Source organism: Lycorma delicatula, chromosome 6 (genome assembly GCF_047948215.1).
Source record: "Lycorma delicatula isolate Av1 chromosome 6, ASM4794821v1, whole genome shotgun sequence".
NCBI lineage: Eukaryota > Metazoa > Arthropoda > Insecta > Hemiptera > Fulgoridae > Lycorma > Lycorma delicatula.
The window spans coordinates 100,477,884-100,502,089 of NC_134460.1; the positions used below are offsets into that span (position 1 = coordinate 100,477,884).

The 24,206-nt window shown below is 26.5% G+C and overlaps 1 protein-coding gene across 19 annotated transcripts in view; it reads right to left on the reverse strand.

Annotated features, from left to right (window-relative positions):
• LOC142326076 (uncharacterized) overlaps window positions 1-24,206 on the reverse strand; it is a 291,623-nt gene that overhangs the window by 260,989 nt on the left and 6,428 nt on the right. For all 19 annotated transcript variants that reach the window (XR_012756675.1, XM_075368213.1, XM_075368221.1 and 16 more), the window contains exons 3-4: window positions 23,863-23,946; window positions 18,986-19,909 (exon numbers count right to left, since the gene is read on the reverse strand). Coding sequence is in view for 18 of the 19 variants with exons in the window: in XM_075368213.1 (XP_075224328.1) it covers window positions 18,986-19,909; window positions 23,863-23,946 (1,008 nt within the window). In the remaining variant the exon portion in view is untranslated. The remainder of the gene's footprint in view (window positions 1-18,985; window positions 19,910-23,862; window positions 23,947-24,206) is intronic.

Here is a 24,206-nt window from a genome sequence, read left to right on the forward strand (position 1 = left end):
TGTTATTTTGGTTGTTTGGTTGTTAACCTAATGAAATGCATTAGAAAATTTTCTGTTAATTTGGATAATTTTCTAACTTATTTAGTTTTTTGTTATATTTGTCTATATATATATATATATATATAAAATGAAAAACTACCTGCACATTAGTCATGGTAATTAGAGGACACAATATCATTAATTTATGTCTTATAATTAATTTAATACTCAATTTTTATGAAGTAAGATGTAAACTAAAATTTCAGCATTTAATATATCACATAAGAAAAAAATTAACGCCATAGTATTTTATAATTAAATTCTGCAACAAATTGTAAAAAAGATGAAAAACTTCTGCATTTTGTTGTGAATTTAAATTGTGATGAAGATATTATAGTAGGAAACAGATAAAAGTTAAAATCTATATTTTGGTTCTTTTCTCAATTTCAATAAAACTTTATTGAGAAATTATGGTAAAAAATCAACATTAAGTATATTTAAGAATAGTTTTACTTGTTCAACATAATGTACATGTTTTAACATTATATGAGTACATGCACAGTATCATAATTTTAATTAACAGGATGGGAGGCAAGGGCTTTGAAAAAATGAAGAACTTCCATTAAAGGTGTTGAAAATTTTAACCTTGTTTGAAAAAAAAATTCAATTGCTTTTCATAGCTACACAGCAAAATGGCTGTATAGGTAAGAAACAGTAAGAGCATTTTATGTTCACGCGAAGGAACTGTAGTCTTTTCTGAAAGTAGAGACTCCCAGCACTTTTAATGGATAACTTCTTACCTTCAAAACTCTTTTCCATCTAAAACTGTTAAATAAAATTATGAAACTTAGTATGCAGTGCATAATGTTTTTAAATCAAATGTTAAAAAATTTTTTAACTTAACCATGAGCAAAAATAACAATTCCAGATTACAATATTAAAGTAGACCACTGGATAAAACAACAGGTAAAACCATATTCATAAATACAATTACCAGTACTTATCTATCTACTACCAGAGCAATAATACACTGAAACATCTTTACTAAGAAAAAAAACCACTAAAAATTAGTACATTTTATTAGCAATTTTTTTCATAATCCTAAAACTTTTCTTAAAAAAAATTTTTAATGCAGGAAAAAATTCAGTCTTTTTCTTGAAATAGTTCATAAAATACATTTTATCAAACACAAACTTTATCTTTTTTTAATGCGTACTATAATACTGAATCTTGAAAAACCAAAATATACAACACTTACAGATGCAAAATTAACTGCAAGCTTCAATGAACAGCAAGACATGTAAAAGAACATGTACATAAATTAAATGGTTTAAGGTCAAACAAACTTATACATTTTTAAAATTAGAAATTTATACCAGGAGAAGGGTTTTCTATGCACAAATAGAAAAATTGCCACCAAATCGTACTTTTTCCCTTAAAAATACTAAACTTCTTTAGTTTCTAATAATTTACATTTAAACTAAAAAAATTACAATTGTAAATATGTTGTTTAAAGTAAAAACAATGAACACGAAATTAAGCACATGCGAGAAAAAAATATGATACAGTTATACCACAATAATTACACACACATAAAACTAAAACTTGAAGACCCATGTATTATGTAATATATCAAAGAAAAGATCAATTAATTAACCTGTTGTAGGAAAATTTGACAATAAAAATGTAATTTCCCCTAATATAAAACAGAGACTACATTATAACACATACACATAAAACCTGATACATCAAAAAGCTTACAACAACCAATTTGTTCAAATTTTCTCCAAGATTAAACAAAGAAAAACAACAAATAAAATTACTTCTCATATTTCAGCCCACTCTTCAATTATCATTTTTTATTTCCATAAGTTTTTGCTGAATTTTAAAGCTTACTTTTTATTCGTTTTTTCTCTCTTAAATTTTATAAAGTGTATTCATTGAAAATTGTACACTGTCATATTTATGTCAAAAAATTATGTACAAAATTAATATATATAAAAAATATTAACTTACACAATTATTTTAAGCACCGAGATGCAAGTTAACAGTTATATTGAATGAAAAATTTTAAACACATTTTAACATTATTTTATACATATTACACTATTTTGTGTATTTTGGGAACATTTTAATTTTGTATCACTTGACAACGTCCTACAATTCTTTTCTTTTTTCTTATAAAAAAAAAAACTAAGCACTTTATTCAAGAAAATGTCTGCTGACAAAATATTTATTTATTGTTATATAAATAAATACATATTCATATTTTATTTATACTTCTTAAGATAAGTCTTTTTTAGTATTAAGAGTATTCTACTGGTACAAGTAACCAGATATATGAATAATGAGAAATAAAACTAAACAAAAGAAGCAGCAAATGCATTATTAAAAATAAATAAATTAATAAAAGATACTAACCTTTAAATTCACAACTCTTCTATATATATATGTATTCCAGGTCTTCATCCAAATTTATCTCACTTTCATTCAGTTCCTTTCCATGGTTATACTAATTCATGGATTATTTTATGAATTATTATCAACTGATAACATTTTGTAACTGGTACTATGTAATACAAGTATCCAAACTACTTATAATACTCTATTTCAAATGAAAAACTGAACCATTGTACAATCTAAAGGTGAATTATCACAAATATTGAGGTATTAAACAATACTGTACTAGGATAAGGTATAAGTTAATGTATTCAATAGAGTATGACAACAGTACAGAGGGATTGGAGTTTACAAAAACATCACTAGTCTGTGAATAGCACACTAATAAATTTAATATCACTAATTAAATCAACCAAGATAGTGAGAGAACCATTTAATTTTTCTGATTTACTGTTCCATAAGAGCCAACAAAATAGAAAACCGACAAATTTTTCCTATAACCCTTAAGTTACTAAACCATAAAAATACTTAAACTCCCTGTGGAGAACAGTTACAATAAAGTAAAATTAAAACACATAAATACTACCAGGATTTATAATTTAAAAATGCAAACTGCAAGCTTGTGAACAACTTTTTTAGGTTTATGTGATAAACAAAAATTACTTTGTACACAAATCTTTTAAGCATGAAGGCTGTTCAAAAAATTTATATTTAACAATTTTTTAAAAATTAAATTTTACAACTACATGATCTTTTTCTCCATTTTATTCAATAAATACTGTTACTTAAAGAAAGACGGTAAAATGCAAATAACAAAATTAAAAATTAATAAAAGTAATAATAGCCAAATATCACACAATGAAATGGATACAGATGTCCCTTGGATACGAAAAAAACTGACAGGAATAGTTAAAAATATATAATGACTAGCAGACCCGACAATGATTTGTTTTTACAAGAGTACTCAAATCTAGTAATAACAAAGCAATTGTGTTCAAATTTAACTGTGATTAAATGAACACAATTGAAGGTTTGATAAAACTTTAAAAACTGAACACTACGGAACTCGAGAAAACTTAACCTTTCACTTTATCCCTTTTTCTCTATTTCAATTTTTACTTTTTCCTTCTTACCCAATTTCCCCTATTTCCCTTTACCCTTCTACCCCTTTTCAACTGTTCTCTATTTTGCTTTTATCCAGCAACTACTTTACTGGACAGTGTAAATCTGTCCAGTAGTTTTTTAGTCTATAGCGAACACACACATAAACATTGCCTTTTATACCCATAGAAAAAGAAAGTCTGTTTGTATATTATTTTGCTTGTTTGTTTTGTAAATATCTCGACACCAGAGCCACCTAGTAGTGGGTATAGTGTTTGAAAAAATTTTGCTTTTCGCATAACTAATATATATTCTGAATATGAACCAAATCAGATCATAAATACAATTTTCCAAAATATCTCAACCCCAGCGCCACATGGCTGGTCCAAACTAATTCAGAAACCTTCACGGGCATACGCACAACTCACCAAAGTTTCATCGCAATCGGATGAACAGTATAGGAACAAATAAGGGACAAACAAACATTTTTATATATATATATATATATATATATATATATATATATATATATATATATGTATATGTAACCTATCAGTACAAATTTATAAATTCCAATTAACTGTTTTTATATTTAATTTTTAATTAACTATTTTAATAATTAATTCTTCAGTATAAATAACAATTTCTAAGCACAATTAAAAAAAAAAAAATCATAATTGCAGAACGCCCTTTCTGAATAAAAATAATTAAATGTTAATAATAAAACAAGCAATAAACACTTAATAAAAATCCTCATGTCAATTATTAGGAATTTGTCAATAATAAGGAATTTCCACATTTCTCCCTCCAACATGAACAATTCACACCAATGTGGCACAGACAGAGTTCTATTTACCACATACTTGAAAAAATACAACACATAAAAATTCATACAAACTTAGGAGAGCACTATGTATAATTATTTCAAACACCTACAGATTACTGATTGATTTTTGTACACAATATGCAAACTAATGAAAAGTTAACTGATTACTACGATCATATCAGAACAGAAGCAAAATTTAAATTAACATAATTTAGTAAACATTTTTTTTTTATTCGATTTGTTTTTACGAGCAAACATTAAATCTGACATAATATATGCAAGCATTATAACTTACTTTTAAGAAGGGGGAATTTTTTTTTATTCGATTTGTTTTTACGAGCAAACATTAAATCTGACATAATATATGCAAGCATTATAACTTACTTTTAAGAAGGGGGAAAGAGTGCATAATTGATTTATTCATTCTGAAAAAACTTAATTATGAGAAAAACTGTACACAGAAAGAATCTGAGATTTTTAAATGAAGTAATATATGTACATCAACAAACATTTTTATTCGGTGGTAAATCTTAGTTAGCCAGCTAATGTGAACAATCATTTTGTCGCGTGTTCACGGTTCGATCAGGATATTGGGATTAACAATTTAAAATGTTTATATAATTACAATATATTATTTAAGAACATAAATAAAATAAGACAAATCAATAATAATAACAACAAACAAATAATAATAGTAATCACAACCACAACAATAATAATAAATGTCAATAACGATAATAATAAACAGTGATTACAATCAAAACAGAATTTAAAGTAATCGTCAGGGTTTATTTACAGGTAGTTAAACATTGAAAACCTGAATTCAGTCCCATTGACAAAAGAAATTATCATGACCACTAACATTTACCTTTAACAAACTACTATCGTATTACAATGAAAAGAAGATTAGTGTCTAAAGTTCTTCTACTGCAAATATCTTTCCTTTTTAACAAATAAAACTACCTTATAGTTTATAAATAAATTGAATACTTTATCCCTTTCACTAATTGTCTAACCATAACTCACCGAATAACTCCCCATATTCATGTAATGTCCATATCAGAATGCTTGTGATGTTCACTGAACACCCCCTTCACCCTGCAGTTCTACACATGGACAGATAATGCCATCTTACAATCACGTCAAACTCATACACTTATACTCGCCTCTTCAAAACTTGCTTAGTAATTCCTCGCAGAATACTCACTTCATCAAAACTCAACTCGAGTTGAGTTGAGTTTTGATGAAGCCATCTTTCCTGGAGTATTTATACTCCTATCCTCTTTACCTCCAGAACCAGATCAGAGTTGAAGCATGAGAATGATTTTCAGAAACAATTTCCCATACATTCCTACCCTAGTTCAGTATTTCTTCTCATGGAACAACATCTGCCATAGGTGTGTTAGCAGGCAGTTTTACAAAGAACAATTGTTGAACAGACTTGGCCTTAGAAAAGTATTCCTTGTAGTCCCAATCTGGATTCTCTCATTATTATATTTTCTACTACTTTCTTCTTAATTGGCAGGAATCTGTTACTCAAGTCCATTATAGTAGGTCCATCTATAATCACGTCCATCTTGTTACAATATTCCTGTCATATCTAATCATATAAAGAGCATCATAATCACCTTGGGTATAGTATTAAAATATAAAAAGGCAATTATTCATGTCAAAATGTAAATGAATGAAAAGATAGTGATCTGTTTAATCACAAATTAAATTAAGATAAATCACAGATGTTTTAGAACAAAATAAATTAATTCCGAGAATTCTGAAGCTTATATTGGAAAGAACTGCCATTTAAGAAAAGAAAAGCATAATAAGTTTTTCACAAGAAACAAGTTGTAAAGTCAACATTCACTTTCAAACAACAACATGATCTATGTACACAAGGTAGTTTTCAATAAACGAGGTTGTAATTAAGAAGTCTATTCTGTACATATGATAAGAAAAATAAAGTTATTTATCAGATCTAGTAGATTAGTATTCTCTACATTATTGTACATGTTTTCAAAATTTTCCCATTTCTGCTAACCGAAATATTTCCAAACTACTAAAGTAACTTTATTCCTATTATATGTAACAATATACAAGGGAAGTAAATTTATTTTACAAGCTTATTTCCTCAGAATGGTATTTTCGTTCCTGAAGATTCAATACAACTGGGTATTTTTGTTCAAAACAATTGCCTAAAATAACACTGGATTTCGTTGCAATAACTTAATAGAATCATGAAGTGTTTAAACAGCAGATAAATTAATTAATATTAATTGATAATTTTTCCATAAGATATATCACTTTAAAAATAATGATTAATAATATAGTGTAACTTTCATGCTTTCATAATAATGAATACAACTAACTACCAAAAAAAGCCATGTATTTCCTCTCCACTTAAATTATTTATAAATTCAATAAGTTAATAAGTGAAGTAAGGTTATAGGAAAAATAATTACACACACAGGTACACGTTAGTCAATAATAATAATAATAAAATAATATCTTAAAGTTTCTCATTGAAATTTCTCAAGGAATAAAGATATCATTAACAAAACTTTCAATTCAGAATTCTGTAATAGTATAGTACTACAATTATTACTACTACTACTACATCTTCAGCATATTTAAATTTATAAATATCTATAGCAAAATATTTAAGAATCAGTCCTTTCAGTTACTTTCTGATATTTTTCATCAGATACCTTTTTAATACAATACCTAAACCACCAACATAATCTGACCAAACATCTTTCATAAAGAATTAATTAACAGTTTGACCACTATTATTCTTCCATATCTAATATCAATTATTACTTATGATAAACTAACAAATGACAGAAATATTATGTTGCATATGTTATAATTTATTATCCGCCTATTTTTATTGTTGATAAAAGTAAACTAATCATTCATTTTCAATAATTGTTAAAAAAAAGATACTCACAGCAGCAACTAACATAAAATAAAAATATAACAGAATTCCTTCTTCGATAAATTAATACACAATATGAGCTGACATTTCAAAAAAAAAACCAGAGTGAGACTCACTATTAGAAATTTTATTTATTTAATTGTTCATGGTTCTTTGTTACCTTAATATCACCTTGCCATACACACATACACACACATGCGCGCAAAAATAAATAACATTTCAACAATGGAAATAATATGTAACCAAAGAATTCTTTCAACATCTACAAAAATAATAAATCTAATAAATAGTTTGGAATGTTTTGGTTTACTCCACCCCGCTTGTCTATATACATATTTGTCTAGTTTTTCACAAAAAAGCAAATTTTTAGGATGAAACTTTTCCATATTTATGCAAACTATTATGTCACTTTATTTTCTGTATAAAATAATAACAAAAATCTTTGTATCTTCAAAACAAAATTACATTTTTATAACAAATTCGAGCCAAACCCTTAACCTTAATTCTAAAAATGTTTTGTTTTCAGGCTGTTTAGAGAAATATTTTGACATCATTTTCTTTATATACGATATATTTTTTTTTTTAATAATTGGCTCAAGTAACCCCAAGCACCTACCCTTCCTAAAAATCCTGTTTAACCATATTAATTTCATACCATAAATTTCATCTAACCAAAATATAATACATTAGTTCATTTATTAATCCAAAACTAAATTAGTATGAAAAGACTTTAAAACTGGCAGTCAAAATTTTATACAAAACAAAACAACTAATTCCATTGTAATTCCTCAATATTCAAACCTTATTCAAGTTAATCAATACTTACATTTTAAATTTATATTTATAAAATATGTGGCTGTGTGATTTCTTAAACAAATTTCATTTCATTTAAAAATACATGAAATATAAATTCACATTCTATTATGTGTTTTACAAGTTTTCAACATTTTTAAATTGACCTTAAATTCATATACAATAAATAATTTTTCCTTAAACAACTCAAATCTATGCTTCTGCAGAGCTAAAATGTTGATTCTACCATTTCATACAACATTCATAAAAAAAAGTAAAAAGAAATTCAACTTTTATTATAAATACTAAAAATTAGATCACTTAAATTAAAATTATAGTACATAAAACAAACATTATTTATAAAATGTTAGGTAATAAGAAAAACTTTAATAACAGAAAATAATAACAAAAATAATATACTAGCTAGTATGTTTCTTTTTTGTATATTTAACACTAATGTTCAATACTGAATCAATTCATTAAGAAAAAGCAATATACAAGAGACAATAGTTTCAGCGCTTAATAATTACAAATCATGAAAAAAAAAATATTTGGCTAAAAATTGCAGGTTAAGGGCAATAGTACATTATTAAAAGCTTTTTGTTGTATGACAGTTCTGTTATTATATTATAAACAGAAATAATTGGAAAGGCTTAATTTTTTTTTTGTTATTAGCAATTGACCACACTGCAACAAAACAGTGCTTGTCCTACCCCAACAACTACAATGAACATAAAAAATTTGACAGTAGAGAACCAAAATAGGTTCGACGTTATGTATAGTAAATTTTAGTAATGTTTAAAAAAGAACGTTGGTTAAAGAGATCATCAACTTAATTACAAAAAGCAAATAAAATTAAAATGTTATTTATATATATATATATATATATATATATATATATATAATCATAACCTATAAGGATTACTGGAAAATAAATGTAAGATTCATGTGTATTACTGGAATACATATAAAGTTTTGCTCAAAATATAACAACTATGAACATTCACCGTACATTTTAGTACATGTGCTTTTATTTTTCAATTTACTTAACTCATTCTAATCTACTTGTCTATTACTGTTGGCAGTTACTGTCATTGCAGAAATATCATATAATAAAAAGTTTGCAATGTACCAGAGCTTTAACCAAATCAAGATATAACCCATATATTAAACAATACATTTAATTCAGCAAGACCCCAACAAAACTTCATAATTATAAAAAAAAAAAAATTAAAATCATTTTAAAATGAAGCACATGAAGAATTTAACAAAATAAAAATCTGTAATACAAAAATGATTTCAATAAAACCTGAATAACTGTAATAAAAATTATTTTCAAAACTATTTTTTTTAAATTACATCTTTTTGATGCAATAAATAAAAAGAAAAATAACAGACACAACAGTAAAAACCTAACACAGATCAAAACCAATATTACAGATGACAATACTGTTACAAAAACATAAAAAAAGTATCATGAGTAAGTTTTTGAACAGTAATTGTACATAATATTAATATCAAACAAACAATCTCAAAAAAAAAAAATGGATTAGGAATAGCTGACTCAAATTAAATTATATTTATTTCATATTATTTGAGGGAGAGGGGTAAACAACCAACAAAAGATTCTCAAAGATCGAAGTAATAAAAAAACAAAATTACCTAAAAAAAAAATACATAACCAAATACTAACAAAAAACCAACATAAAATATAAATTAATCAGTAGTTCAAATTTATTGTTCACTTTGTCATGGTTAATTCATGATTCAATATAGAAAAATTAAAAAAGGAGGTATGAATAACAACATAAAAGGGTGTGTCATTTAAATACACAATTATATAAAAATTAATTAAATAATCTTGAGTATATTTTCACCCAATGACATCAAATTTACTACTACTGGCTTACAACAAAACAGCTAAGTTGCAAGCCATTTAATTAACTAGAAACATGCATAATTATTAAAAACAAAACAGAATTAACTACAGTCAACAACTGATAATTTATAATAAGTAATGAACAAACTTTTATTATCATTAAAAAATTTATATAAATATATTACTTTTTAATAAACTACTCAGAATACTTTCTAATTACCGGGCATGAAATCCAAATCGTATTAATACCACTAACAAATACATTGAGAACTATTAAAATAAAAATGTTATCTAGAAAATTCTTGTGTTCCACTTTTATCCATGACTGAATTTATAAGTCAAGTTTGGTTCACTGTTACCCGACAAACAGATGTTCAATACGTTCTATGAAAATGTTAAAAGTTACTGGATCAGAAATGTATGAGAACAAAAGACAATTAATGTAAAGGGCAATGTCATTGTTGTGATTTTCATCCAGTATCCAACTATTGTAGCATATGAATAGAATGTTAAAACAAGAAGAAAAACAGTTCTACAACTAGTTGGTCATAACTAGTTCAGTAATCAATGTTCAAATAAAACCATAATGAGGTCTACAGTAATCAGTCAGCCTCAAATCTCATGGAATTGGTCTTTTCTCTACTTCTATTATGTGCTGCACAAAATAGTAATTCAAAAATTATATACTATATCTGAACGAGATAAGTGTGTCACTTAATATCCTATTGTTACCATATACTTAACAAATGAGATTAAATGTCTACACATTTCCGACCATCTCAATTTTACATTTAACATTAAGAATCAAGTCACTTCCATACTTCAAGAATTTTCCTGATTATCAAACTCACAAGCAACAAGAAACTTTCTTGCAGAATGGGGTGGTGACAATTATCTGTCTGTTGGAGATAAAAATTTGTCACTTATTAAAAGGAATATTAAGAGAGATAGTATGAAAGAATTTTAAGGTAAAGATATATAAATATATATTAAGAAATCAATAACATAACTTTTTTCCGATGATTTCTAACCAAAGGATATGTAATATCATTAACAAGTTCTTACTTAGCACTAATTCAAAGAATAAATTGTTGAGTAATATATTTTCTTTTTAAAACTTCTATTAACTTCTTTTAAACTTCTATTCTTCTAAAGAATTAATTTGCATACTGTGTAAGCAAATTTAAATAGCCCATAAGTTTATTACTCTTGAGATTACATTAACCGATTAGCACAAGAATAATTACAACACATTTTACTTCAGCAAAAATTATGTTTTAATAGTTCATTGCTAAGGAAATACTTATTTTGATTTCCCATTTTATTTTTCAGTTACAGAGCACAATGACATTGTCCCTTAACAGTTTCCTAAATGAATTCATTAAAAAAGAATATATTTAATAAACATCAGCTTTCAATCTGCTCATGACACAGATAGATACAATCCCTCACATACACATATCATATTTCATCTTTTCTAAGTCTTTAAAGTTATAATCAAAAAATTAAACAGTTAAACATAAAAATGATAAATTCAATAAATAAAAATTAATCTCCTACTCAAATATATTTTTAAACATTTTGAAAGACGCATTTATTTTTTTTCAGAAAAAATAAATAGAAAAGAAAACAGTTTATACATTTTACCTAAATTAAGATAGAAACAGATTTAAATTATTATTTAAAACAATATTAAGACTTTTATTTCATATATAGGAGCATCAACAATTAAAGTCATTAGCGACTCGTCAAGATCTGTGTGAATGTACTGGTAAACATGCAGTCTTGAATAGACGCAGGCTGACCATTCCTGACTGTGTGGTTAATTGAAACCCAACCACCAAAGAACACTGATATCCATTCCAATATCCAAAACTGTATACAAGCTACCGTCTTTACTACGATTTGAACCTTAGAACCCTCAACTTCAAAATCAACTGATCTGTGGCGAGTTTACCACTACACCAATCCGGTGGGTTATAATAAGTTTTATCTTTAACACAAATTAATATAATTTTTTAAATACAAAAATCAGTAAAATTAGATAATAAAATCAGATTCTTTTTCTTTAATAAATACTATTAAAAGAATGTAAACAAAGCTTGTCAACCTTTTATCTCAACCACCATTTTATCTGATTGTTTTTTAACTATAGTTTCTTTTCATTATATTGTCTTAGTAGAACAACCCTTTCATTTAACATCAGTATATGAATATATTTCACAGGTTTTCTTACAAATAACTGTTTAATTTTTAGTTTCTAAAAAATGCTAAGAAATCAGAACTCTGTATTAGTACATGTAAAAGCAATTCAATCAAAAAACCTAATAATCTTAAGGACCATTGAATTTTTGTATTATATTAAAAAGTATTATGCTAATATTAACAAACAACCCTAACAGGAAAAACTCTATACTGCTACAGATGCTTAATATCAATGCACTTATATAAACAGTAAATAAAATAATAATTATAATAAAAATATTATATAATGATAATTAAATTTCTAAAAATTTCATAAAGCATATATTTTCAAGAAAGAAATAATATATTTTTGAAGGCACAATTCATTAAATAAAAACTTGGGGAAGGGAATCTACAACTATAAAATGTAATATAACTCTTACTGTCTGCTAATTAAAATTAGTTGGCATCTTACATCACTAGTTTAAAAATGAACAATCTGTTTTAGCATGGGCAAGATTGACTAAGTTGTTTAGGCCATAATTATGTTCACCTATGTTATATTCACCTACACCTCATACACATTAAAAAGTAAATAAAATGAAGTTATTTCTAAACAAAATAATGTTTACTTCCTCCACTAAGACCCTTCAATAAAAAAAAATCAACAACTATAACTCAATGAATCCTGTTTAACAATGAACATATTAAATGATTATAAATAAAAAATCTATTCCATTTTCTATATAAATAATTAATGTACATATTATCAGAAGTTGACTGCAGTAAGAAAAAAAACAGTAAAAGAAATAAGCTTCAATAAAATTAAAAAAACTAAAATTTTTTACGTCTTTCTTTTTCACTCATTTTATTTTATTTATTTATTTTACTTACAGATTTCTATACAAAAATATATTTTTAACATTATTAAAATGTTCGGCATAACTTTCAAGACAATACAAAATGATAATTTAAACAAAATGAAAAGCACATAACGTAAACTCTAATCTATGTACAATACCCACAATTCTCAATGGACACTCATAATAAAATAAATATATTTCATAAATAATACAACATTAAAGGGGGATGAAAAAACTACTTTTACCAAGCAACTACAACAATATTAACTGATAACAGAATTGCACAAATATCTTGTTATAAGTTTCAAATTCAGTCGATGAAAAAAAAGTAATGCAGGCCACAAATTCTATTAGTCCATTCAATATTCTTGGATTTTCCTATACACAAAATCAGTGTTTCTGTAAGGTCAAATCTCCTTATCGTTAAAAAATTTAATGATACATTTTAAAATACAAATTTAACAAACCCTGTAAGTTATTTGTTTAAGTTTATGCAAGTTGTTTTTGTTATTAATATCAAATCCTACTCTTTCAGAAGAACAAATCATTTGCCTATAAGGTAAAAAATGTTTTTATTGTTAAGTTTTTTAAAGTAAACATTTAAGGACATATTTTAAAATATTAATTTAACAAACCCTATAAGTTGTTTGTATAAGTTTGTGCAAATTTTTTTGTTACTAATATCAAATTTCACTCTTTCAGATTAACAAATCAGTTGCCTGTAAGGTTAAAAACCTTTTTTACTGTTACATTTTTCGATGTAGTACGCATTCGTTTGACAACTAATGGATCAAATATACATTAAACGTACAACGATAATGAACTAAGTGTATATTTACAAATGAATGTGATAATATAAGACTATCAATTATTCTTGAATGATTTGTCTGGCCATTGAAATATCAAGTGCGCTTCTGTTTCTATAATTCCTTTATATATTACAGATTATGGTCCAAACTACAATACCATAGTTTTCATTTTAATAGAGATGATAGGTTTATGGAGAAAAGTTAGTTATAAAATTTACAAGTGAGGAGAGTTAATTATGTAATTTTAGAAATATTACTCCAATATATTATCAATTAAAAAAAAAAAACAAACTTATAAAAAGAATGAATTTTAAATTTTAAGAATCTACAGTTTCACTATTCTGAAAAATGAATATTTTAAGTTATACAAGTATTAAAAATGAATTATACATTGAGAAAAACACCAATCCTTGGTTCAAAAAACTAGTTACTTTCTCTATCAAAATCATTACATTACACAAAAAAAAGTCAAAGTAAAATGAAGGTGCTACTAGTAATTAGAAACGTAACGATGATTGTATTTCCATAATTACATAACGTTTGTTACACTGAGTACAAAAATGGTATTAAGGTTATAAAGAGAAGCATAAACAAAGTAATAAATGAATAATCTGCCACAGCAGACAAAAAAAAAACTGTATGAAGCTTATTTCTAAAACTGATAGAAAAATTAATCCGTAAAGCAGCATAAAATTTTATTAAATGGTTTACTGACATATCAACTAGTAATTAATTAATTAAAACAATATATTCTGTTAAATTATATTCATGCTAGGTAATAAAGTTAAAGGTGTCTTTTTAATAAAATTGCTGCAGTGAAATAATACTTAACTATAATAGTTTGTAAGAAACTTATCAAAGAAATATTTTAAACAGAAGGCAAATAAGTAATGAGTACTTTATGCAGTATAGATAGAAGAAAGGATGGATGTATGCAACTAAAAAAAAATACAATGAATTTTTATTTTCATTAATGCCTTTAAACTGTTCTTTTCTATTATTTTAATATAACAATAAACAATAAGATTATATATTTTTAACCAAAAACCTATAAATACTAAAATCTACAGCAATAAGCTGAAAGGTCTAATAAATTTTTGAAATAAAACTAGCTTATGAATGTCACAAAATTTATAGAAAAATTACTTAGAATCATAGACACTACTATTTTATATAATTATATCTAAAAAAAATTGTTTATTTATTCTCGATTCCAATCATACAGATTAGAATTTGACTGCAAATATGTAAAATGTACTCATAAAAATTAAAAGTTACAAAAAAGCTTAATCTCGAATTTAATGTGAGACTGTTGCAAATTTTCTGTTATAAGAGGCTTAATCTTAAATTTAGAATCAAGGATTTACGAGTGCAAATTTCTAAAAAAAAAAGATGAACATACATGTCTAGAAAATAAAAATGGATAAGCAATATCAAGTAATAAAATTCTCAGAAATAGCACTATAAGCAGTAAGGATAACAGATAGTACAATGGAAAGGATAAACAAAATACAATAAAAATAAGTTAAAGGAAATTAAGTAAAAAAATCACAATTTGTTTAATCCCTATCATACAGAAATGAGATCCATTTTCAAAAAAAATATAAATGAGAGAGGAAAAGAAAAAATCCTTGGTACATGGAATAATTTAAACTTGAGGTCAAATGCTTGTTTCTTTTTTTTTAAACTGTTCCATAAAGAATATGCTGACAACATAGCGAATGATCAAAAGATACCTATCTCAATTCAATCATACCAATACAGTTAAAAAATTAAAACTAATATGTTTGGTTAATAAGACTGAAGTGTGTGCCTTATCTGTAAATTTCAAAATCACAATAGCATTTAATGAAAAAAATGTAGAAAAATACTAAATTACACAGAATGTTAGATAAAATTTATTATGACTGACTGAAATCATGTGGTAAAAAAATTTTTTTAAGTATACAGAAATTAAACAAAAAAAAATTGCGACAGCACTTCTGAAAAAGTCCTACAAGAGAAAAGAAATTATGATAAATCTCAACTGTTTTCAGAAATTCACTAACTCCCATCGTGCTGTTAATGTGGGTAGGTATTAGTGTGTGCTTGCGGTGAAAGATAAAGTGAGTCCCTGGGTGAGAAAGAATGAAGAGAGTTGTTTGCACACACACATATATATATATATGTATATATATATAGTACAACCCTGTTTAATCAGACTTCTAGATTATTCGGACCAGTATCAGGAAAGGCATTTTTAATTTTTTTTTAAATAAAATATGTACTGTAGTACAGTAGTATGTAATAAATTAAAATTTTTTAAATCAATTAAATAAAGAAACACCTACTGTTAACGTACTACTAACACCTACTGTTAATGAAGCCTACTGTTAATGTTTCCACTTTATTGGCAGTTAGTTTGTATCACAGTTTTTACATGTTATACTACTTAGAAGTACATACATATTCGGTTTTAGATTTTAGTTTTTACTGGTTACCGTAAACATTTACTTTTTCTGATAATAGAGTTGTGCAATATTTTACAGTAGTTATAATGACTCATGCGCCGAAAATGTTTGTTTACAAACATAACCATCCTGCCATTGCTTTATCACTCATTCTAAAAATAGGGTAACATAATGTTAATGACCGAATGTATAGGCTTATACATTCTGTCCTGCTCTATTTTAGTAAATCTTTATTCAGAAAAGCAGTACAGTACCAGTATTCACTGAACGTTGTAATTGTAAGGTGCAGTTTGTTACAGTAGTATTGTGATTGAAATTTTGGGCTTCCTATAGCAGGTGCAATTTTACAATGTACGACTTTAATTTTAAATGACATATAAGGTGCTGATCCATCATTTACAGCAAGTTCAGGTTGGTTAGATAGGTGGAAGGCTCTCCACAGAATACAACAGCTCAGTATATCAGGGGATCATGCTACTACCAAAAATTATAAGATAACATTTTTAAAATTTATAAAAGAATTTATCACAATCTCAGATTTTCAATGCTGATGAGACAGGATTATTTTTTTGAATGCTACCTAAAAAACCTTCGCCTCAAAATTGGTCTCTGCAGCTCAGGGGCATAAAGTTTGTAAGCAAAAGATGACAATTCTTTTATGCAGTAATGTGTTAGGCAAGCTCAAGCTTTCACATCTTGTGATAAGAAAATTGGCTAAACCTCAAGCACTGAAGAATATTAGTAATTTGAATGCACTTTCACATGTACACTGGTTACAAAAATCAGCATGGATATCTTGCAAAATATTTAAAGAATGGCTTTTTTCATTCTTCGTCCCTAAAGTGAGAAGATTTCTAAAAGCAGAAGAACTACCACAAAAAGCTGTTTTATTTATTGACAATGCTCCCTGTCATCCAGTCATCCAGATGCAGATGACTTGAGAGATGGTGACATCTTTGTAAGATTTTACCTATAAACGACAGCATTCATCCAAGCTTTAGACCAAGGTGTAATAAAAGCCTTCAAATGATATTACAGAAAAAACTTACGAGTTTGCTTCAGAATTTACGGGTGTGCTTCAGCATGGAACGAAATTAAGCTTCTACTTTGAAAAAGCATTGGAACAAAATCTGGCAAGAAATGAAATCAGAATCCAACACTGAAACAACTGCTGAAATAAACAACAGTTCCTTAAAACAACTTATTCATCGTTTAGAAGATTCATGTAATGTCAAAGATGAAGACATAGGTGAATGAATGGACTACGAAAATGATGTAGATCACCAGCGTCTAAGCGATGTTGATATATTCTTCTAGGAAGACACAAGTGATCTCTACGAAGCTATACGCTTGGAAAGCTGATGCATTCTGAAAATCAAAATAAAATGTCTGCTCATCAACTGCTTACCCTAAAGTGTTTACAAGATCAAAATCGAGCAGCAAAAAACCAAGCATCATCACTAAAACAAAAAACTGATGGATTTTTTTAAAAGTAAATAAACATTGACGATGCTGTAAGAATAAAGTTTGAATTTGTATTTCACATATTGTTAATATGTACTAAGTTGATTTTAAGTTTCAACATCTTACATTAATACTCTATGATTTCATTTAGTTGTAGTGTAATACATTTCCGGATTATCTGAATTTTCATTCATCCGGACAATATCCAGTCCCATCTAGTCCGGTTAAACGGGGTTGTACTGTATATATATTATACAAAATTTCAAAATAAAAAACATAATTTCAAATAAAATTAAAAGAATATGTTTTAATACATTAGATGTAGACTTTAATACCAACTGAAGATGCAGGATATCATGACAACTAGTTACTGGAAATTGATATGGTAAGTTTAACTTATCTAATTATTGTTTTGGTGGTTTATATTTAAATAATATTAAGTTTTATTAATAGTGCTGAATTATTTGAATATTCAAAAAACTATAATATAGATCTGAACTAAAACAAAAATCAATGAACTGACTAGTACAGATATTTTACTGCTAAAGCACAGAAAAAACTATACTAGCTTGAAAACTATTAATTGAAGCTGAAAGAGTTGGTCCAAAAATATGTTGCAAAAAATAAAAAAATTAAAAACAGATTAGATAATATTAAGTCAATATAATACTCGAAAATGTAACAACATTCAACCCTCAAGTTTCAGAAAACTGAATACATATAAAAGAAACTGAAATACAAAATGGACTTCCAGCAGCAAATTGATGTTTGTGAACACCAAGAAAGTTTTAAGGATACTTAGACCAATATATAAAATGAAAGAGAATATAGAAAAAAGAAATCCAAAAAATTAACAACAAAAAGTACTTAAATTATTAATATATAATCTTGATCAAGGTTAAGTAGTACAGATACCCACTAAGTTAGTTATTATAGAACTAACAAGGGATGAATTTTGCTAAGAAATAATGAAAATAAAAAACAACAGTTACTAAGTCAATTACTAATATTTTATACTTTTTAAATAAAACTTAAAAAAGGGAATGTTAATCTTTGATGCATTTCATTCCAAGATTTATTTCAATTGGATTAATAGGAAAAAAGCTAAGTGCGAACAAATGTAAAAAAAAATATATATATACGGGTCAAATACATAACTTCCTTTTTAAAGTAAGTTAAAAATAAACAATTATTAATTAATAAAAATTATTGAATTTTAAAAAATGATCAAAGACAAAATGATAATATGCTGCTTTACGGAAAATAAAAGTATAACTGCTTAATAAAAAAATAATGAAACACTTACCTTTGGTTGAGCTTCATTTGATGAAGAACTTTCTCCAACTTTATTAATTCCTGCATTACTTGTACTAGGTCCAGGATCATTATTAGATACATCCAAGGGATCTTTACTTTCAATGCTCGTTTTATCAAGGTTAAATGTCGCAGATGTCACAGTAGATGAAGGTACGGTAACAAATGTCGTTGGAGCGGTAACAGAAGAAAGTGTAGGAACAGCAACAAACGTATTAGTATTACCGACAACAGTAGTAACACTTTTCTTATTAAGGTCTTGATTTTTACTGTTGGAACTAACAATTAATGGAGTAGCAACTAATAATAAACCTGTAGGTTGATTGACTCCACCACCAGAGATAACCGGAACTGAAGCTAAACTAGTAGCTTGGTTTACACTACCAGACACACTAGAAATAATTGGAAGCGGTGCTAAATTCGTAGCTTGATTTGTTCCACTAGATATAACTGGAACTGAAGCTAAATTTGTAGTTCTGTTCACTCCTCCAGTAACACTAGATATAACTGGAAGCTGTGATATACTGGCAACTTGATTCACTCCAGTAGATATAACTGAAACAGGGGCTAAAGTTGTATTTTGATTAATTCCACTTGAAATAATTGGAACTGAACTGATAACTTGATTCCCTACACTGGATACAACAGGAATCGGAACTGATACTGGTGGTGACATTGTATCTTGTTCGACAACAGTCGTCGAATCAGTAGGTGGATCAGGAGGGTCGGTAATATCAGCAGATAATGGATCCACTTCATTATCATGTCCATCAGGTGTTTCATCATCTTCATCATTATTAACAGGTGAAGCAGGCACTGGTGAAGCTGAAGGAGAAGGTAATGGTGAATGAGTAGCTGATGGTGAGAGAGATGGTTGCAATATATTTTCCACTTGATCTTCAGGAATCTCTTCTTCCTTTATAACAAAAACAGATTAAATCATAAAGATATATCGTTTAAACTTACTAACTTCTAAAGAGACTTTCCACATATTTACATTAATATTTACAAACAGCAAAAAATGTAAAAATTATTATTTGTACAAACTGCAATGAAAGAAATAAAATATTACAGATTTAACAAAGGTTTTTTACTTTAAAAATAATAATAAATATAAACGATTATAGCTCCACATTGCAGCTTCGCCCACACTATATGGTTACTTTTGTTTCCTGTCACAGTCAATTTTTTTTTCTTTTTTCATGTTTTTTAATCAAATAACTGGAGGCAGGAGCAGCCAGTCGCACATATAGTAACTGTGATAGTGGCTGTGTTGGTTGAGCTGCCGTATTATATTATAAAAATCCTCTTAAAAAAAATTGGAATTCAAAAACCCAGAAATGGTTTTTAGATATTTATCTGGAAAATATTTGCAAGCCCAAATCTACTGAATATCTCGTTCAGTATAGTTCAGATTGGGAAAATCTGGAATCATTGTTCAAAATTTTCTTTACCTATCTTTCAAAGTTAATTTCAACATTTCACCTTTCAACTTAAAATTCATGAAATTTTAGGGTTATATGATTGCGCCTGTATAATTTTTTTAAAATTAATTTTATAATTTCTCTTGGTTTGAATTTATAGTTTGTTTCTAATTTATTGAAATGAAAATAATTTATATATTTTTGATGAAATTGTTCACAGACTTTTGGAAATACTTTTTATAGTTTAATTTTTTCTTTTGTTCATAGCTTTTACTTTTGTAATTCTTTAACATAACCTGAAAAAACTTAATAGAATGAATGAAAAATCATTAGCAAGTTTATTTTTTACTTATAGTTTCAATGGAAAGTTATCTACACCAAACAATATGAACACATTTCTATTCACACAAAATTTCTTAAAATACTCAACTAAAGATCCTTCTTTATAAGAACACTTCTGATTCTCATGAGTTTTAATTATCTACAACTAGTGCTATAGTAGCTAAGCAAAGTTTTTAAATTTGTCTTAAAATATAAGGTAAATATATCAAATATATATCGTTCTTAAATATTTGTATTTATACAATTTTTTCTAATTATTAGTTCTATATTTTATATATATTCAACTTTTTTCTCCAGAAAAATCCTCATAACTTGATTCTGTGGGCTTTGGATACCTTACTTCTTTCATGTTTTGTAATGTTACTTTATAACATTCTGCAAATTCTTTTATACTGTTTCCCTATATTAATATTTAATTCATCATATCCTCCTTCTGACATTTCATTACCTTTGTTTTATTCTCATTTATTTTCAAACTGAATTTCTATCTTTCCAGTAAGTCTATGTTAGTCAGCATTTCTAACTCACTTCTATCTTATAAAAAATGTACAATCATCAGCAATTCTTAACACATTTATTTTTTCTCCTTGGGTAATTTACTCCAATCTCAATTTTTTTTTAGAATTCCTGTGACAGCTTAGTCTATGTACAAACTGAAAAGCAACAGGAATAGCTTACATAACAGTTTCAATTCTTTCAGAATCATAGGTCACCTTTCTTATTCTTCAACACTATTCAATTTTAGCCAACACTGATACATATTTTTAATTTTTTCCTGTAATTCAGCTTATTTCCCCTAGATTTTATTTTATGATACATTATTAAATATCTTTTCTAAATCAACAAATGCCATACAGATGGGTTTATTCTTCATAAGCCTGCCTTCTAAAATTGGTATGGGCCATTAGTTATGGTGTTCCTTTATTCGTTATATTTTAAACCGAACTCATCGTCATTTATTATACCTTTCACCATTCGTTCTATTCATCTGTGGTATATATCTTAAGAAATGTGTTATTCATGTCGCATGCAGTGATAAGTTCTCAATTTCATCTTCTACTTACTTCTTTGATATGTAACAGTTTTTTTACTGGGTTTTCATTTTCTTTTAATCTGATACCTGTCCAGTTTTATAAATTCAACATACTAATTTATCTATCCTATTCAGTCCTGCTTGACTTAAACAAAACAAGTTGATACAATTCTGATAAATCAACCATCTATAATGCAGTATTTATGTTAAAATATTCTATCTAAGAACAGCTTCTTATGTGATATTACAATCTCGAAAATTTGTTAAGAAAATTTAAAAAGAGCTAAGACAGTTGATAAAATGAACTTGAAGATTTATACCGGAATCTACTATCAACAATATAATAAGTACTGACCAACATTCTCATATACTGTAAACCATCCCATCTGAGATACATTTGGCAATTATAAAAAAGATTTGTAGTATTTTCTAATTTAAACTAGCCTTCATCCTTCAAGTAAGTGGTTCACACTATATATTATTATGCACACATACTTACGATCAAGTTTAGATTGAAAAATTAAAGCAACAGCAAAAAAAAAATAATAATATAATTGATACATTTTATTTGAATACAAACCTCTGTAAAATACTTATATTTCTAATTCAGCATTAGGTGTTTTAACAGAGTATATAAATTGTATTTTAAATACAAACTATTTTGCAATTTTTTTATTTTTAAAAAAATGCTAGAAATGTTTTTAACAAAACAAAGAATAAGTAAATGAAGATTTAACCTTTTTTTTATAATTTTATAACAAAAAATGAATTAAACCTAGATAAAAATTAAATATTTTTTTCTTAAATAAAACTATATGTCTAGTAAATATAATTTTTTAATATAAAATACCACAATAAGATAGTGTGATCATGATGAATGTGAATTTGGCTATGAGCTTAACAGAGATGAAAAAAAATATTTTAAAGGATAAAATCTTAAATTACATGGAATTATTGAAAGTAATATGTATGCATAAATATGCAAACGATGATGAGCATAATTTAAAACCACATTTTGTTCAAGGTAGTAAAACTTTTCTTCATACATTATTTCAGTTTCTTAAATTTATACTAGAAAGTAAACCAATCAAACAGCAAGGTTTCAATCTGTATAATTTATACTACTGTTTTAATATTAGGTTAATTTATGGTAAAATGTTAGTGAAAAACTGAAATCTGCTTATGAAAATCTGATACTGAAGTGATTTAAATGCAATGCTGAAAAAAACAATCTTAAAATTTTACAGGCAATAGTCAAAGTCTGATTAAACTAACAAAAACACCTGAAGCTGAAAAATGAACACATTCTTTTCAGAGAATTTACAAATGAACTATGTCTATGTTGCTCCAGAATGCAAATGAACTATAAAATTTTTAATTTTTTAATTCTAGCTGATGTGTCACTCAGACAAATTATGCTTAAATAGAAATAACTATGTTTATAAATTTGATGCAAAATGACAGACCATCTCAGTTCAATGGTTTTTTCTGGACTTCTGTCAAAAAAAATACAGTGTACATCATGAAACCAATAAATAACACACGAGTAACCAAAAGAAACAATTTAACTGGCTTTTAAAGAAATACATTCATACCGTACATTGTGTTAAACAGTTTGCCACAGTTTTCCTCATTGTTTTATAAAAAAAAAATTGTACAGGTAATTCATCATTCAATATTCTATACTAAAACCGCTAAAAACTTTTGGGCAAAAAGGTTTATGATTCTAATAATTGAGAATAACAAGTATAGTAATAAAATAAAACAATAATTTAAAAATGTAATATTCAGATTAATTTGTTAATAAATCAGTAACAGTTTTATTTTGAAACAAAAATAAAACAAAACCAAAAAACATGTAACATAATTCACAGAAATTATTTTATTTTATAAAAGTGGGGGAGATAAAAACAAAAAAAAAGTTAATCTTTGAACAAAGGACATTAGCTACAAAAGTAGCAAGACTTAAATTTCAGTACGTTTACTTGGATCTACTACCTACAACAATTCTTTGATTTACTCTTTATAAACAAAAAAAGGAAAGAGATTGGAGCAAAAACAACAAATTACCTTAATTAACACAGTTTCTGCTTTTAACACATCTGCATCAGTTGTTTCACCTTCAACTTTGGTTTCAATAGAAAGTGGATCAACCTGTACAAATACAATTAATTAATAAACAAAAAGAACAAAACTAAATTAATTGAACAGATGATATTATCTAACACACTAACATACTTTGATCTTTGACAGTTGAGGGAATAAATCTCATCTGTCTCTTAATTCACACTAAAAATGATTATTATACACAAAAACATCCTGAAAGGGAATGTATAGAATAGTGAAATATTACTCTTTAGCAATTACAAAAATTATACATCTTATTTAAGGCTTACACATGCCAATTACCAGTA